At 36.0% G+C, this 19,180-nt stretch overlaps 3 protein-coding genes across 3 annotated transcripts; 2 read left to right on the top strand and 1 right to left on the bottom strand.

Annotated features, from left to right (window-relative positions):
- Nucleotides 1–716: 716 nt before the first annotated feature.
- Nucleotides 717–16,506, top strand: LOC145907871 (insulin-degrading enzyme-like). Its single transcript, XM_082994964.1, has 22 exons — nucleotides 717–839; nucleotides 1,370–1,506; nucleotides 5,997–6,100; nucleotides 6,688–6,791; nucleotides 7,672–7,841; nucleotides 8,112–8,347; nucleotides 8,731–8,820; nucleotides 8,921–9,086; nucleotides 9,400–9,522; nucleotides 9,927–10,080; nucleotides 10,508–10,733; nucleotides 11,118–11,253; nucleotides 11,742–11,833; nucleotides 12,264–12,374; nucleotides 12,645–12,858; nucleotides 13,295–13,405; nucleotides 13,989–14,145; nucleotides 14,601–14,736; nucleotides 14,835–14,982; nucleotides 15,206–15,340; nucleotides 15,401–15,465; nucleotides 15,935–16,506. Exons 1-22 carry the CDS (start codon nucleotides 775–777, stop codon nucleotides 16,031–16,033), a joined length of 2,979 nt encoding a protein of 992 aa, XP_082851090.1. The 5' UTR covers nucleotides 717–774; the 3' UTR covers nucleotides 16,034–16,506.
- Nucleotides 2,846–4,039, top strand: LOC145908801 (uncharacterized). The gene has a single exon (XM_082996130.1). The coding sequence runs from the start codon at nucleotides 2,846–2,848 to the stop codon at nucleotides 4,037–4,039; it is 1,194 nt and encodes a 397-aa protein (XP_082852256.1).
- Nucleotides 16,507–17,133: 627 nt separating the features above from the next.
- LOC145909713 (uncharacterized) lies at nucleotides 17,134–18,060 on the bottom strand. Its single transcript, XM_082997068.1, has one exon. The coding sequence runs from the start codon at nucleotides 18,058–18,060 to the stop codon at nucleotides 17,134–17,136; it is 927 nt and encodes a 308-aa protein (XP_082853194.1).
- Nucleotides 18,061–19,180: the final 1,120 nt, after the last annotated feature.

The raw sequence follows: 19,180 nt of genomic DNA, 5'->3' as shown, positions 1-19,180 counted from the left end.
CGGTACTGGTTTTGAGTGTAGGCAATAGAGCACTACTTGATCCATACATTAGGCGCACCGGCTTATAAGGCGCACGATCAATTTATGAGGAAAAAAAAGGATTTAAATTGAGCCTTATGGTCCGTAAAATACGGTAAACGATTCGCCGTCATTTCGTAACCAAGGAAAATATTCTCAGATAAACAGAAAAATGGCAAACTTTTGCAAGTTGATCGACGGTTTATGAATTTTAAAATTAAGTGCGTTATTTATTGACAGAAAACACAAATACGACAAAAGCCGCCTGGATCTTTCTATTTATGCAAAAATTAAAACCATATGGTGCTTTCCCTGTGCACATGACATGGCAACAAATATGTTGGTGAGTACAAGGCGAATAGGTTTTTAATTTCGATATGTGAGACCAAAGTTTCCTCAGTATACTATAGGAAGACTCTTGTTTGTGCACGTCTAACACATTACGCTTGACCATAAGTTGACTAAATGGGAAGAGTTTAATTTTAGAGCTTTTATTTTTTTCTTTTCATCGTATAACGGCTGTAATCACTCATGCGCAACAAGGTGCACCACTGATCCTTTGACTCACTGGGATTTAATTCGCAGCATGTTACATTGCAAGTTAAGTTTAGTTAATCAACACCTTCAAGATTTAAAAGATATCTCTTGCAAACTAGGCATTATCGCTACTAAATGTGTAAATACGTGTTTTTAGGAATGAAACTGTTCTGTTTCAGCAAAAGTTTAGGCAAAAATATTGCAACAGTAGTCAGAAGAATGGTTGTTTCATCTGCAGCAAACACAAATAGTTTCCAGCAAAAATGGGAATCACAAATAATCAGGTATTTCTCTTACACAGAGATGCAGTCTTCGTGAAAGATATTAAAAATGCTGTTTATAAAAACAATGTTTGACAATGAAAGCAGTTCAGCAGTTTTTTGTATATTCCTTTGTGAACAATAATATTTATTAGGATAACAGCTTGATTTCTTAGGGGTCTGGAACTGATTCGCAGCCCATTATGTAAATCCTCTGTAACCTAAATAACGAACACAGTGAAGGAATGCTAACATTTTGTCTGTTGTGTGTTTGTTTGTTTTGTGTAAGAGTTTGAGGTCAAAATTATAGAAAAAATTGCCAGCTTTATTGTGGATAAAACATAACCAAGTGTTTTTGTTTCACATTAAAATTTTGGTTTAATGGTTGACAAAAATAAATTTAATTTTTGTGTTTGCTTTTGATATTTTGAATTTTTCTTATTTAAAATCATGAAAAATGTTACACACAACAAACTGCAAAAAAAAACAACATTACTTTGTCTAAACACAAACTCTTCCTTTATACTAATTTATTTGTTTTGTCCATTGTTTAGTGTTCATGACAACATTGTTACATCAGAATCGGACAAAAGGAAATATCGAGGGATAAAACTGAGCAATGGGATGAAAGTGATGGTTGTAAGTGACCCAAACACAGACAAATCTGCAGCTGCCATGGATGTCAATGTTGGTATGGGATTTAAAACTATTACTTTTCACTGTTATTCAATTTGTTGATGATGCTGCCAGGCATAATGTACAATAATTCAAGGCTCCTCTGGCAAATAATGCACAACGACCAAAACGTAGTCCAAACTAATGATTATTTGCCAGAAGAGCCTTGAATTATTGGTTATTTGTTCAACTTGTCAAAACATTTAGCTTGTTATTTTTAACCCTGGATTTTTCAACTCATTTAGGTCTGTGGACTACCTGACCATGCTAATAAACTTCCGAAAATTTTTAAGGATTTTTTTTAGTAGTGGTGGCATATATTCATTGCTGATAATATTACTGCCCTGTGAAGTCCCCTCCATACATTGTTGTCAACCCTTTGGTTTCATGGTTTCGATTTATTGTTTATTTATTGTTGGTTTCCGGCCGAGTTGAGAAACCTGCCAAAAAAGGTTTAAAATAATGATAATGTATGGTGGCCCATCGCTATCACACACATTTTAACAAAAAAATATCAAATGCGTATTTTGTTTTGCATTATGACTTTATTTTTAATTACGTTTTTAAAAGCGATAATAAATTGAAATGGAAAACGCATTTTTAAAATTAACTTCGTTTCAAAACAGATTTCAAACTTGACTTTGAGATGTATTTTGAATAGGACTTTCAAATAAATTTTTAATATCACTTTCAATTTTACTTTGGAAATCAATTTTACATTTCATTTTCAATTTTATTTTAAAAATAGTTTTAAAATCTATTTCGAAAACCATTTTCATTTTCATTTTGAATTTCATTTTCATTTGAAATATGCGATTTTTTAAATCCCCACGTAGCCCAGCGCTATCAATCCCATACACATACAATAGCCATTGGCCCAGCGCTATCAAATTTAATAGAAATCATACAACGTTCTAAACAAACTTCGTAATTAGTGCTGCAATAAAGTAAAGTGTTGTTTGGTTGCAGACGATGTATTTATTTGTTCCACGTCGTTCTGTTGTACTTGTTTGTGCCATGCGAGGCTGAATTAAAACTAGACAACAATCTTCTTTATAATTCCAAAAAGTTGCGCCAATTTTTGGGAACGAGATTGCATTGACAGCCTGCGATGCCAACAATAGGTTTTTGGGGGACTGGAGGATATAATGGTCCAACCTTTATCTTTAACACCGTGTGGAAGAATAAAAACAATTAAACTAATGCAAGTTCAATGCACCGCTGCGCTCGGATCTTGAACTTGATTTTAAGTTTCTTGGTCTTATTTGGCATTTTTTGCAAATTTTCTTATGATGTCATATTTTTGCAGCTTTGTAGAATTGATGGTCTAGTCACATCCAGGTGCAAAAGTTATAATGTGGCAACAGAGTAGTGATTTAAAAGCTATGTTACAAAATTGTGTTGCAAAAAACATGAAGCGAAAAGAAATTTTGCAGTTGGTGAAGAAAAGGTTTTCTGAATATTCTTGGAGTGTTGCAACTCTAGACCGAAGACTTCGCTATTTTGATATTACATACATAAGATACGACACTTCTTTGAATGAAGTTTGTGCTGCTGTTGATAAAGAGTTACAGGGACCTGGAAAACTGTTAGGTTATCGAGCAATGAATCAAAAGCTACGGTGTAAACATAAAATTTTTGTGCCAAGGCATTTAGTTCAGAAAGTGTTGCAAGAAAAAGACCCTGAGGGTGTTGCTAGTCGAAATGTAAGACAGAAAATTAAAAAACCCAAACAACTGTTTGCTTGTAGTGGCCCTCTTCAACTTGTATCATTGGATGGGCACGACAAGTTGTGTGGATATCAAAACTACACTTTTCCGCTGGGCATATATGGTGCAATAGATACATTTTCACGTAAAGTGTTATTTCTCTTTGTTACTCACTCAAACTCCAACCCTCAGATTATCGGAAAGAAATATTTGGAGCACATATATGAAACTCAAACAATGGCAAAGTTTTTAAGACTGGATAGAGGAACTGAAACAGGAAAAATGGCAACAATACATACATATCTCAGGAATAAACATGGAGATTTAGAAGATCCGACAGAGAGTGTTATATATGGTCCTTCTAACACAAATAAAATTGAGCGCTGGTGGAGGGAGCTGCATGAAAGATTAGAGCTTTTTTTCAAAGCACAACTTAGATCATTAATAACAAATGGAAAGTATGATCCACATTGTCTAACTGACCGTCAGCTACTGTTTTATATTTACAAACCTATTGTACAACGTGAATGTGATATTTTTGTGGCAAATTGGAACAGTCATCGCATACGCAATCAAAACAATATTCTTTTACCTACTGGTGTACCTGAACATATTTTTGAATGTCCTGAATTTTATGGCACAACTTGTAAAGGTCTTACAGTTAATGACTGTGACCTTAAAGAAGTTGCTGAAATATCTGGTGTTTTACATGCCCAGGAGGAATGGCTAAGCACCAGTATAAAAGATAAATGTTTACAGCTTGTTCCCAATCCTGAATTAATTTCTTGTGGAGATGCTGACAGCATCTATTGTTTTTTACGGCAAAATTTTTCTGCATAACTGGAAACAATAAAAACAAATGTATCATGTTTGCTTTTGTAATAGCAGAATTGAAACAAATTACAGAGTCACACAAAAGTAACAAAAACATGCTTTAGGTATTATTTAGATTTAGTTGAGGAAGACACATCATAACACAAAATTTGTTGCAAATGTGACTCTCAATAAATGTATCAATAGCAACACTTGACAAATTGCCTGCACAAAAAAACACTTCTGCATTTTCATCCAAGAGATGTGTTGTAGCAATTTCGGGATCAAATAATGTGTGGTTCACTCCTTGAATGTCGAGCAACATCATTTTCTTTTCAGAAGATATGTAACTAAAGTGCACCAGACATTCACATTTTTGCTGTAGAACATTGTTGGTTAATTTACAGCATGAACCATCATTGTTTACATATTTCACGAATTCACCAGAATAATAGTTTTCCACAGTAGCAGGGCTTTCATTGTATTTGCAAAAAAATACATCATCATACTTCAAATGTTCTCCAAATTCAATGGGCACTTTTTCAGAGAACTTTTCTGTCAAACTTTTTGCCACTGTGTGCATTTGAACTTGCTTTCTGCAGTGGTCTTCCATAGAAATGTGTAAATCTTCCTGGATGGTGGAAGCAGCACTTTCATTGTACAGTTTTACTACAAGTTTATCTTTTGGGGGAACCTGATTTGCCATAAATGCCTTGCGGAAGGCACCACTAGCAAAGCTGGTGCATGATACTTGCAAAAGTAAGTTGGCTTTACTTTTCCATGCACAATCATCTAGAACAAACTGCTCTAAGTCCACAGAAACAGACCTCACTTCATTTTTTATTAACTTTCCAGCCTTTAAAAGGGTGCTTATGGAGATAGACTTTTGTACAGGCTGAGGTGGTTTCTCCTCAACAAGGTTTTTCCTGTCACGCCCAACTGGCTCCATAAATCTAACGTAGTAAAACTTTTTGCCCTTTATTTGTTCATATCTGGAACAAGAAGGTCCTCTGTCCGATGCAAGTACATCACAAGAGCCAGGCGGTGCTTGGTAATAAGACTCACAAGCTAATTTTATGTTTTCTAAATTTACTTCTTCGTAAGAGAAGGGAACAAAATCCCTTGTGTCCAAAGGTTCAAATTTTTTTATTCTTCCTGATGGTGTCGAAGATAACCGTTGGACCATTATATCCTCTGGAACAGACTTAGTTTGTTTTCTGCGTTTCATTCCGACCCTTTTTTCGAAATCTTCCCACGTTTCCTTGACTCGTTTCATCTCGAACAGGGTTTACGTTTACGTCTTATGCAACTGTAGTATGAATATACTACGCAATCTCGTTCCCAAAAACAGACGCAACTTTTTGGAATTATAAAGAAGATTGTTGTCTAGTTTTAATTCAGCCTCGCATGGCACAAACAAGTACAACAGAACGACGTGGAACAAATAAATACATCGTCTGCAACCAAACAACACTTTACTTTATTGCAGCACTAATTACGAAGTTTGTTTAGAACGTTGTATGATTTCTATTAAATTTGATAGCGCTGGGCCAATGGCTATTGTATGTGTATGGGATTGATAGCGCTGGGCTACGTGGGGATTTAAAAAATCGCATATTTCAAATGAAAATGAAATTCAAAATGAAAATGAAAATGGTTTTCGAAATAGATTTTAAAACTATTTTTAAAATAAAATTGAAAATGAAATGTAAAATTGATTTCCAAAGTAAAATTGAAAGTGATATTAAAAATTTATTTGAAAGTCCTATTCAAAATACATCTCAAAGTCAAGTTTGAAATCTGTTTTGAAACGAAGTTAATTTTAAAAATGCGTTTTCCATTTCAATTTATTATCGCTTTTAAAAACGTAATTAAAAATAAAGTCATAATGCAAAACAAAATACGCATTTGATATTTTTTTGTTAAAATGTGTGTGATAGCGATGGGCCACCATAATAATGTTTGTGGATTTCTGTCTCTTTAGGTTCCATGAGCGATCCTGTCGATCTTCCAGGCCTTGCGCATTTCTGTGAACACATGTTATTTCTTGGGACTGATAAATATCCCAATGAAGCAGAATACAGCAAGGTGATTTTGACATACATTTGCTTTCTATATATTCCCTTCTAAAGCATGATTTAACTAAGCAAATGTAAAATTTTCTTTTGTTTGGAATCATTAAAGTTTTGTTATTGATTTAGTTTTCCCACCAAAATTTCGTGGGTTTTTAAGCAGTATAAAATTTTCTTTTTAACACAATGAACAAAAGTTTTTAATGTAGTGTGTCTCCATGGCAACATGCAATATTTCCCTGTAGTTTGTCTCATACAAATTGGAACTTGTCAAAAAGCGTGTATTAAAAGCTGAATTCAGAAAGACCAATTGTTTTATGCCTTATTTATACATCCAGTTGGTTTAATGGGTGTCCAACAATCACATGATTATATGGAGGACTTGTGCAAATATTACTGTTTGCCGTTCATGTGGACGCACCCAAGGAATCTATTTAATGTTTACTTGTCACATGATGATGATCATTGTAACAGTATTGCTGTAACAAGTTATGTTTTTTCGAAACCCTAAAAAACATTTGATTTAACAAAACCGTGACAATGTTTCTTGAAGAAAAACCATTGTTAACTTTTCTAAAATTTTTTAAAACCTTTCCTTTAAAGTACATTCAACAACACGCTGGATCGTGTAACGCGTTTACTTCTGGGGAGCACACAAACTTTTACTTCGATATTGGACATGAGCATCTCAAAGGGATTCTTGACAGGTATTAAATTCATTATATATAATTTTGGCTTGTATATATCACATAGCATATAGTAACGATTTCACATATGCTTGTTTAAAACTTTTTCTGTTTAACTTACTGGTGTTGTTGTTGGCAACATAATTACATATTGGGTGGTGACAGTCCCTGCACTTCCTGCATGAGAGTATGATATTACAAAGTTATTGCAATACTGTGTTTCACATAATTTTTTTCTTTAATCTATTTTGTTTTCTCTTTTGTTTTTGCTTCACTACAAACTAAGGGTGCCTTAGTTTGGTTTCACAATAAGTTACTGGTAATTTTGTTGGGCTCTGCTGCATAAACTTTGTTTACAGATATGAAAACATTAAGTATCATTAGGTCCATTTGCTTGTTATCCCAACATAAATCAGTATTACTCACTATCATAGGCGCATAGTTTTCATTTTTCCAGGGGGGGGCGGCTATATTATGACGTCATAATTTGTTACTATGACGTCATCAACTATTGAAAAACTGTGTTTGAATTTCAATGCATTAGTGGTATTAGCCAAAAGGGCGGCGTTAACGATGAACACACAAGATCGGTCTACGGCACAACCAATACTTACCTGTTGGCATATAATACTCTGAGACTGACGTTGCAACAAATGTTTATTGGTGACGTCGGTTGTTTTAATTCAGACACAGTGTTTATTAAATATTAAATCATTTCAATTTTGAATAAGACAGAAACTGAGGATGCTAAAAGGCAAAATTAATATTTCTGTTAAAACCATACTCTGGCACTGATCACCCTTAACTCCTTGTGGAGTCTCAGGAATATAACATTTTACGTCTGAAGCAATTCTTCTTTGGTGTAATTGGCAAAAATCGACATGGTTTTGTTTTGTTGCAGGTTCTCGCAATTCTTTATATGTCCATTGTTTGATGCAAGCTGCGCTGACCGAGAAGTGAACGCTGTAAACTCGGAACATGAGAAAAATATCATGTCTGATGCTTGGAGGCTGCAGAGAATCGATAAAGCAACATCTGATCCCCATCATCCTTACTCGAAGTTTAGCACTGGTATGTGTTCACTTATTTCTGTGAAATTAAAGTGTTTTGACACATGGTTTTATAAAATTTTTGAAATTCCACAATTTAAATTTGTTGTTTTTCATGTTGCAAGTCATACAGAAGCTTTTGAAAAAAATATCACATGACCAGTTCACATAAATGGATTTGTTTTTCCACATGTAGGCGATGCTCAACCAATCAACATTCCACATAATTATATGTACATCTTTTCTATATTTAATTAAATTGCAAATGATTAAAGATAGTGGAAATTTTTAGGAAACAAAGTTACCTTGGACACAAACCCTAAGGAGAAGAATGTGTGCGTTAGAGATGAACTTCTGAAGTTCCACAACAGGTTTTATTCCTCAAACATCATGTCCTTGTCTGTGATTGGCCGAGAATCATTGGATGAGCTCTCCGATATGGTCCTAGGCATGTTTAACGGGATCGAAAACAAAAATGTGAAAGTAACCAAACATGAAAAATCTCCATACACAGAAAAACAACTGAAGGTAAAAATTGTTAAATTTTCTTTTATTGCTTGTTGTTGTCAGAAAAATTGCAAATAATTTTAGTTTAAAAATTTGGTGTAAAAAGAAAAATCATACATTGTCTGTCTTGTGTACTCATATTTGTGCCTATTAGCTTATTATTTAAGAAATGAGAACCTTTTGTTTCGTACCTGAAGCAGGAAAACAAAACCGATTACAACCAAAATAAAACATGTTTGAATCAATTACTCAGTATTGTGGTTTGTTCATAAACCAAAACTCTGTTTTTTTTTGATAAAGTAATTGCAATATATTATCTGTTGATATCTTTCTGTAGTTAAACATTTTAAGCAAACTGTTGTGTTATATTAAGTGGGTATATTATTTTATTTTTTTTGTGGCAGACTTGTTTAAATGTGGTTCCAGTGAAAGATCTGAGGAATCTTATGCTCATGTTTCCAATCCCAGACTTCACCGAATTCTACAAATCCAATGTAGGTGGATGACTTTTACGTCTGCACGAAAAATATATCAGTCTCCTAAGCTTATGTGGTTTTGTGCTTTCACATAAAAATGTTAAAATTCACTTTCCAGCCGGGTTCATATCTTGGTCACATGATCGGCCACGAAGGACCTGGAAGTCTTCTGTCCGAATTAAAAATTCAAGGTTGGGTGAACGCCCTTGTTGCCGGATCACATGGTGGGGCTAGAGGGTTTGATTTCTTCATCATTCAAGTGGATCTGACCGAAGATGGAATGAGTAAGAAATATATTGAAAAATGTTCCTAGATTTGGATAAGTTAAATAATAGTGAGTGATGCAGACAGTTGTGCACACATTGTTTCACTCATTAGTGCAGCTGGTGACTGACGATGCTGGCTAACTAACCAGGTAGTGATTATTGCACTGCATAGAGACTGCCTGGTTAGTCAGCAAGATTGTCAACAGTTGCACTGATGAGACCTGATATGTTGAAACAGTGTGTGCACAATAATCATTACTTGCTCATTGCTTGTATATTACATAATTAGCCATTTTAACTCTAACATCTTCTGTTTCAATGATATTTTTAGATCATGTGAATGAAATTGTAACTTGTATGTTCCAATACATGAAAATGTTGAAGGAAGTTGGTCCACAAGAATGGATTTTCCAAGAAATTAAAAACATTTGTGCAATGGCTTTCCGATTTAAAGGTAATTTAAATACTTTATAGCAGAATTCCCAAACTGGGGTCACACTTTATTGATCACGAAGATTCAATGTCACAAAACCTGCTGAGAGATTTAAAGTTTTTCGATTACAATACAGCTTAAAACCTCATGGCATGCTGCAGTAAAATATGCGGTGGTTATTGTCAAACATAAAAATCATGCGAAATTGTAAAAAAGCTGCGATAAAAACTATTTAGAAACCCTAATTTTTAAGAGTTAAATCAAATGTATAATGTATGAAAATAAATAAAGTACAATTTGTAGTTAGGTGAACAACAGAAAGTGACAAAGATTTTTTTCCTTCACGAGCTAAAAGTTGTTTATAGGAAAATACATTACGTAACATTAAATGCAATAAATAATCTTATAATTGCTTTACCATTCAGACAAACAACGCCCTACATCCTGTGTATTGAAGTTAAGTGAATCCATGCAGTACTTCCCTATGGAAGATGCCATGTCAGCTGATGCACTTGTGACTGAATACAATCCTGAACTGATCAACCAGATACTGGACAGACTTGTACCCGACAACATGAGGTATTTCAATAAGCTTTGAAGTGAGAAAATTTTTTCCTAGTTACGAATTTCATTGAAAGTTGTTGCAAGTTGATTTTACAACTGAATATGACCACAATACTGTTCACACACGAAGTGAAAGATCCATGGACAATGTATATATGATTTTTTTGTGCCATATTATGAATACAGCGCAGTTATATAATTTATAGCAAGATTTGTATGTCCTTGCAAGAAAGCATAAAAGCCAAATTTGTCATTCCTACGGTTGCACTGATGATGAACACAGTACAGTGGTTATAAAGTTTGCCTCGTCCATGCTTACAAACAGACTTTTAATAACTTTGGCTTGTCTGTTCGGAATCATTCGCTACGTCTTTTATTGATTTATATTTGCTGTGCTGTAGAACCCAAGAATTGTAAGTAATAATTTCACATTTCATTGCAGAATGTCAGTTGTAGCGAAAGCATTTGAAGGCAAAACTGATGAAACAGAAAAGTGGTATGGAACAAATTACAAGGTCGATACAATCAGTGATGACGTATTGCAGAAATGGAAAAACTGTGAAAAAAATGGGAAATTCCGTTTACCAGATCCCAATGAATTCATTCCGACTAATTTCGACATTCACCCTCTCCCACCTTCAAGCTCGAAAGTTCCGGAAATTATCAAGGTGCGCAAAAGGCAAATTTTTTGGACATTGTCCTGGAAATTGTTTTTTTTTAATTTAATTGTCTTGAAAATTTTTTTTCATGTAATCGTTCTTATTATCTGTAAAATACAGATTATTTTCGAGTGTGGCTAAACTGTTGTACATAAAATTATGCTACAAAAAGTTTATGAAAACAATAGGTTTAAAGAACAAATCGTTTTACTGACAAACGATAATTTTGTTTGACGCCAGTTAACGTTTAAACCTCTACCGCACTCCAAAACTAGCATGTAAGTTCGTTACCTACTTATTTTCATGCACTCTCTGTGATTTCACTCAATGCAATAAGATGGTGTTTTTATTGTTTAAGTAACTGGAACCTAAACCACAAAACCTTGTTTCCAGCGCACAGCTCTGTCCAAGGTCTGGTTCAAGCAGGACAACCAGTTTCTTCTTCCCAAAGCCAACATCCTGATAGAATTATATTCCCCCTTGTCTTACATCAGCCCTCAACACTGTAATATGGTCTACATGTTCACAGGTATGGGATGCTAAGTTGAGATTTACTGTACAGCTTTGAGTGGCGATCAAATTTAAACATTGAAAGGTTTAAGTTATACTTCATAGGTTCCCAACCCTTTTTTCTCCAATTTACCCCCTGGCAATCTTTGAAGAACAAATTTACTGGGCCTATGTCGTAACATGTTAATTTTACAAAATAGCTGTGAAGGCAAAGAGGGTTTTGAAATGCATTTATACCTGAACAAAATTGTATCAAACTTTAAAACACTACAGCGAAGCAAATAATGTAAAAATAACCAATGGTTTTACCCCCTAGGTGAGTCAAATTTACCCCCGGTTTGGGAACCAATGATATATTGTCGCATTATCTCTTGTACATACTTACATTTGTAGTTGACGCACAAACAGTAATTGAGCAATGCAGCAAAATTAAAGCAAAGTTGTATTCGCAATACCAGACAAAGAGTCGGGTTATTTGCTTCAATTTATTCCAAATCAACTTTGCAGAGTTGTTCAAAGACGAATTGAACGAATATGCTTACGCCGCAGAGATTGCCGGGTTGAAATACAAGCTGGAGAATTCAGTCTATGGTTTGCAGGTTTGTTCATGAAAAGAATGTAATTGTTTCCCGGTTTATTTACGAAACCCGGTTATATTACGACTAATACAAAAATACCTGTTACAAATGGAAATATATATTTGCGCTTTAAAACAATGGCTCAAGTACATTTATAGCGAAGATTTGATGACGTCACGTCTTTTTATGTTGGTTCCTAAAGTCAAATCGTGACGTCAGTAGTTGTAATCAGAGTGGTTTATTAAAAATAGGTTTGAATTTAAAGAAACAGTTGAGTGAAAAACAGGTGAAAAAAATTACTGAATTGTTTCTCATGGCTATTTGGGACACATGAACCGTTGAATTCTTACTGCCTTACTTTTACCACTGTATTTATCGGCTGTTGATAAGCAAGCATTCAATTTAAACATGAGTTTCATCATATGTGGTAAAAGGTTGAATTATTTCTTAGCTTCATGTGATGGGATACAACGACAAACAGCTTGTATTGATCGAAAAAATCGTCCACAAAATGTGCAACTTTCTCGTTGACTCCAAACGATTCGAGATTATAAAGGAAGCAGTAAGTTCAACATTAACATAGAAATCATAATAACTGGCTTTTGTCGTGAGTTTGACAAAAACGTAATACGTCAGGCATTTGTCGTTTTCTCTGTAACAAATTACGGTAAGTGTTATGAATATTATTAAAACAACACCAAACTCTGTTCGCTGTCAGCAAAGGAAAAGACAAATGCCTCACAGAGGGCCACATTCTTCAACAATTAATGAGCAACTCCTACGCATGCAAAGCAGCATTTTAACACCACCCTTTTTCGTTTTGCCTCCGCAGTACACCAGGGCATTGAAAAACTTCCACGCCGAGCAACCTTACAAGCACACAGCTTACTATATGAGGGCACTCAAGTGCGAAAAAACTTGGCTCAAGGACGAATTGGCCGACTCCCTACCACACCTTGACCTTGAAATGCTGCAAGACTTTGTTGGAAATTTTATGAAGCGTTTGCATGTTGAAATGTTGGTTCATGGCAACGTCACTAAAGAAGGTTGGAAGAATTTGTTGATGTTTTGGTAGAAGTAGTTGGATCAGCTGAAACTAAGTCTTTATATTCTTATATAATACCGGACATGGACAAACTCCAGTCCCCGGGTCGAATGTGGCCCATGGGGGACTTTAAAATCTGCCCCCCTGTGGCTGATCTAGCTTGGCTGCAAAGCCTGTGAACTTTAGTGCTACTAAGTTCGTTTAATGTTAGTCCATTAAATGCAATTTAAACACTCATTGTCCAGCAGTTTGAACATATATGCAAATCCGGCCGCCAGTTAAATTTCAGACAATTACTGGTCCACGATTCGAAAATTTTTCCAGCTCTGTTATATAAATTACATTCTATTTCGACGCCGTAGCTTATGGCTGTAAAAACCGTCGGTCCAATTACTTCCTCAGAATCCGATAGCTTTAACTAAACCTTACTTTCTAAGGCGCGCTTTCAATTTGTTCTGCTGTGGAAAATCTTCTCAAATCCGAAGCATCAACGGTTCCGGTTCAAGAACTGGAATTCACGAGACTTCGGGAAGTTCAAATTCCTCCAGGTTTTGATTTATCTTCATTGTTTCGTCATAAAATGTTCCGCTAACTATTGGGTCATAATCGTGCAACGCCATGGCTTGCTGCTCTGTAACAATAACCCTGTAGGTTCGACCAGTTGTCCCTTTTATTTCATAAAATAAACTGCACTCGCACACGAGGTCTTGTTGTAATTTTAAGATGTATTTCATGCCACAAGATTTCCACGAAACACTCTCATGTACCCAAGTCCAGCTGCGTTCTTGTGTTAAAGCGAAATCAAAGAAATCATAAATTAATTATTTTAATCTCCACATTATTTTTCTACAAGAGACAAATCTTCCACGAACAAAATTCTCTTCGAAGGTCGCATTTTTCCCCAGTTTTCATTTTCTGCTTTTTATTTGACCACATTTTCGGAAAGTTTGGTTTCCGATGTTAAAATCTGTCGACTTTCGCATTAGACAAACATATTTCTCAAAAAAGCATCGCCATTGTCTTATTCAAATTGATTCACTTTCCATAAATGTGGTGAATAACAAAAGGGTGGAAATCGTCTACTTTTTATTTGTTTATTTTCGCGTTCTAGAATCTTCTTTTACTTCACAGAATCGAGTTACGCGTTCCAACACAAACACGAGGTTCGAGATATTTCGGCGGTCGAAGTTCATCTTCAAGTTGGTTTGCAAAACACGAACGACAACGTTCTGCTGATGCTTCTCGGTCAGATAATCTCGGAACCTTGCTTCAACATACTCAGGACAAAGTAAGTTACTCAGGACAAAGAAAGTTGCTTAGGACTAATAAGTTACTCAGGACAAAGTAAGTTACTCAGGACAAAATAAGTTATTCAGGACAAAGTAAGTCACTCAGGACTAATATGTTACTCAGGACTAATAAGTTACTCAGGACAAAGTAAGTTGCTCGGGACTAATAAGTTACTCAGGACAAAGTAAGTTGCTCGGGACTAATAAGTTACTCAGGACTGAGTAAGTTACTCAGGACAAAGTAAGTTACTCTGGACAAAGTAAGTTAGTCAGGACTGAGTAAGTGCTCTGGACAAAGTAAGTTTCCAATTACTTTCCTCCTCACGTTAAAAAAACCCATAGAAACAGGGAATTAAACGCTCTGTCTGAATGATCGTGAATCACTTTTCCGTTTTTCTTCTGTAAAATAAAACATACCAAGCTAAGAACACGACTTAAAGCTTCACATTCACAGAGAACAACTCGGTTACATCGTATTCTCGGGTCTGAGTAGAAGCAACGGAGTTCACGGCCTCAAAGTCGTCGTTCAATCAGAAAGAACACCGGATTACCTGGAGGGGAGAGTTGAAGCTTTCTTGCAGCACGTACAGGTTTGTGACGTATTATTATATGACGTAAACATGACGCAATAGACGAGTCTTCGTTTTGTTGCAAGTGTTATGTTTTTTGACAAATCCATTCCGCTCAGAATCTTCTCGAAGAAATGGACGAATCGGAATTCAATCGCCACGTGGCGGCGCTCGCGAGCCACATTTTGGAAAAGCCAAAAAAACTTTTGACAGAATCGTTGAAGAATTGGCTCGAAATAGTCTCTGAGCAGCATCTCTTTAATCGACGTAAGCACGAATTTGTGACGTAATTGAACCCCAAAAACTGAGAAAATTTTTCCTGTTTTTTAAGCCTATGAATGGATGTATTGCAGAAAGCTAAGCCACCTATTTTGCACATTTATATGAGAGCAGATAGTCCAAATGACGTCAAAGCAATGTTAAAAATACCAACCTTTTTCTTCAGCAAAATAAAAACATAGATTTTCGGTTTCAATCGTTATGTTTGTAGCCGAGGTTGAAGCCGCCCACCTTAAAACTCTCACCAAGCGGAATTTGCTTGATTTCTATGAAAAACACATCCGCGTGGGGGCGCCACAGAGGTCGAAGTTGGTCGTTCATTTGCTGGGGAGCGAAATGGAAAAATGTAAGAAGTGATTTCAGTTCTTCCCTTATGTCCTAACCCCACTTATGTGTTGTTGTTCAGGTTCTTTAAAACCCGAGAATGAAAATCACAACAAAGATCTTCTTCCGTGTCCTCCTCTACCAGAGGTAAGATCGTTAATAACAGGGAGATAATGGTTGCTCGGCAAGTTTTTGGAAAATTTGAACACCACATGTTTTTCACAGCCAAGTCGCCATTCTTAATCCACATAAGTCTGTGTAACATAGAAATTTGTGCAGAACTGAATCAAAGTCGGCACAGATTTCTTTGTCAAACAGAATTGTGAAAGGCGAATGGCGACCTGCTCATTACCTCAGCATCTTTTCCTTGTTTTTAATCTTGGAAATGTTTTTGGTTTCTCTCGATATGCACATGGGTTGCGCGACCTAAACGTTTAATATACGCGCATTTTCGTCATGAAAGACAACAAAAAACATTTTTTTAGGGAAATCAGGTCCTAATGTTCACATAATTTGTGCCCCGATGTTTATAAGCCCACAGTTATTTAGTTTAAAAACTTGTCGTGTTCACTTTTCAGCATTTTATTTAAAATTCGCGTGAATTGTTTTATTTCAGTCGAGTAAGATCGAGGATATCGGAAAGTTTAAGAATTCCCTCCCTCTATTCCCGAGAGTTGAATCATATCTCGAACGTCAGGAGGCAGCGAAATTGTGACGTCATAGAAGTTCGTATCTTGGTTTGCGGATAAGTTCGCGAAGCTACGATTGTTGTAGAAGCTTTTATGGATGATTTTTTGAGTATCCGCAGTTTTTTTGAAACGCGTTTCAAAAGTATTTTTGCGGTGAAAGTTTAATTACAAATTGCCATAGAGTCGTACATTGAAACATTTCTTTGTGTTCAGTCAAAATAATTAAAAAAAAAACATTATGCAATTCTTGCATTAAAATATATGCGACCAACCATACTTAAAATTCCTCGAGAACTTTATTTTTGTTCACCGTGCAAAGAATGTTGGAAAGAAATCTTTAGTTTCAAGACCGAAAATTCTGGGATTTTGTCGTGAGTGTTTTTTGATGTTGTTTCGTTGTTCGTCGTATTGAGCTCACTCTTTTTTTGTGAAATTTGTTGCAATCTCGAAGTGTTGGGCGAGAGTCAATTGTTGGGACGAAGTTTAATAAAGTTTTCAAAAGTGGTTTCAATAAATCGGTGATTCAGAAAGAAAACGGGAGTCAGATCGAAACCTTACGTGGGAATTATGACACGAGGAAAATCAAATGTTATTTTGCACAACATAAAATAGTGTCATGGACCATAAACGTTGTTATGTCAGGCGCCCATGTAAGGTGATTATTTCCTTGCGGAGTATCACCATGTGCCGTAGGATCGCCGCCAGTCGCACTGGAAGGTGATGGGTTGCAACAGGTTGCATCTGACGGAATGTGGCCACCCGGCCGTGCTGGCCAAAGCAAAACCCATCGAAACGCAAACTCGATTACCAGAGCGTTTTCTTTGAAGAGGTTGCGAGTTACAAAAAAAAATTTCGTTAAAATAGATTTCAGACATCTTCTGTGTTTACGCTTGGGCTCATGTGATTGCAAACAAATACAAGAGTAAAAACGACGAACCACATATTTTGTTCAACTTGCGAACAAAAATTTCACAGCAGAAAGTCGGTAATTTGTCAAAGTTTTAGGTAAGTTTTTGTTCAGAAATTCATAAACGAAGCAAAATAAAAGTTTAAAAATCAATATTTCCAAAGGAGAGGAGGAATATTGTCAGACAAATAAGAGATAATATCGCTGCAAAGTTAAATATTATTCAACGTTTCCAAGTGCAATTGTTTGAACTCGAGAGAGAGTTGACCGAATGTTTGCGTTGTAACATAGAAATAATACAATTTCCCGCCAAGTTTCAAAAGTTAACAAAACCCCGATCAAATTCATGGTCGCCGTCCACCCGTAAGCAATGAAGGGAGTTCGATAAACTGAGTAGGGAACAAACGTGTTGAAGAGTCCTGTCACCATATCAGTGCTGATACACAACAGAGTAACAGCGAGAGAACGCTTAAGGAGTCTCACACTCGCCCCTGTGTTGGGTTTATCGCGAGCAAAGCGGAATGGGTAGACGAAGAGAAAGAGCAACATGGATTGTCCCAACGCGTTGATGGCGGAACCTGCCAAAAACGGCCAAGTGTAGAATGGATCCACCCGCTCACATCCATATGGGGATGCTGCGTAACTGTTGATGATGTTGAAAATAACACCAGCAGCGTTGAGTCCGGTCACCATTAAAGTGATACTCAGATAACTTGCAACACTTATCCACGTCTTATTGAGTGATTCGAGCAGGAGATTCTGGTAAAGCGATCTTTGCTTGAACCACAGAAACAAATACACCGACGATGCGCCAATCACGTAGGACTGCGCCGACACTTTAGTGGCTAAAGTGCACGCGTGACTCGTTCCAAGGTTAAACCCAAGGTTATAAGACACGATTTTCGTCACGTGATACTCCGCAGTTAAGAAGGCAGAGGTGGTGGCGGAAATGTAAACAATCGTTCCGTAACTCGTCGACCTCTTGAATTTCTTGTGCTTTAATCCGTAGCGCAGGAAGGATATAAGTATCCAAAGCGTCAGAAGCAGAAACATAGAGTCGAAAAATGTGGTGGTGATTTGTGGACCTCGTTGAATTTTGAAATTTGTTGTGTTGGTCTCATTCGTTTCCGTTCCGTTTGTGTTCATTGCACTCCAGTGGATTCAGTGTTTGCTTTTATGCTTTTAGCGTTGACGCTTTCACTGATTCCTGCAAAACACAAAATTATGTGGAAATATTTCACGGAAATTAATTTTGATTGAAAATTTTTGGAAATTCTCGGTATATATTGATTCAAAGTGTGGTTGAAACAAAAAAATTTAATCTTTTTTACTTGCATTCTTCATGCCTTAGTCGTTTTACGATTACAATTTTTCAAACAGAAGTAAAGAACGATTTGCGTTGGTGTGAAACGATGCTATCTGGTTCACTTACATTGCGTAAAATATATTGACACGTTATTTAAATATAATCAGGCTCGAATCACAATATCTTAAGTTCTCAAGTAACACCTGAACATGTTCCGAACTTAAATACAAACTTTGCTGCAAAACCTTTCTACCAAAAACGCTTTGATTATTTGTGCCGTCACATATTAAGCAGGCAATATACACAGCGTTATATTCGTGTGCTTAAAAATCATCGATAACAGGAATCATCGTTTCCGCACTGTTTCACCAACTTAACTCTGCTTCGATACACTTTAGTTTAAAACAATTGAATAAATCCAAAACAATTAAAATAGTCAAGTGTTATTTCATAGAAAATAGAAGTTAGTAACTTGGGTATCCTGAACTTATACGACTGAGAAGAGAAAGCATTTCCACTACTTATGATCAGCGACTCTCCAGTTTCCACATTATTTGAAGTTGACAAAAACAATTAAAATAGCTGAGTGGTTTTTACAGAACTTAGATGTCCCTAACTTGTTCGGTTAAGGAACAATCTTCACCCACTGCATGTGATCAGCCACTGTTCAACTTTCACATTCACTTGAACGAAAATCCATTACGTTCTTCTTCCACCAGCAATTAAAACAAGACAATTAGGCACCGCGAAGCTCACTTTGACCACTGCAGCTCCGGACTAATCCGACTTCGAACGATCGCCACCAAGCATTAAATATTAAAGAACGTTGTCTTTGTTCGATGAATGGCCTGATTATGACGTAACACAATGCATGTTCGGATTTAAACGAAAGCACTTGCGTAACGTTCTTTATTCAATCATATTATTGTGAATAAATTAAATGGAATAATGTTATGACGT

This window comes from Ascidia mentula, chromosome 7 (assembly GCF_947561715.1).
Source record: "Ascidia mentula chromosome 7, kaAscMent1.1, whole genome shotgun sequence".
Classification (NCBI taxonomy): Eukaryota; Metazoa; Chordata; class Ascidiacea; order Phlebobranchia; family Ascidiidae; genus Ascidia; species Ascidia mentula.
Note: the sequence above shows the minus strand (reverse complement) of the source record. Positions and strands in the feature narration are given on the sequence as shown.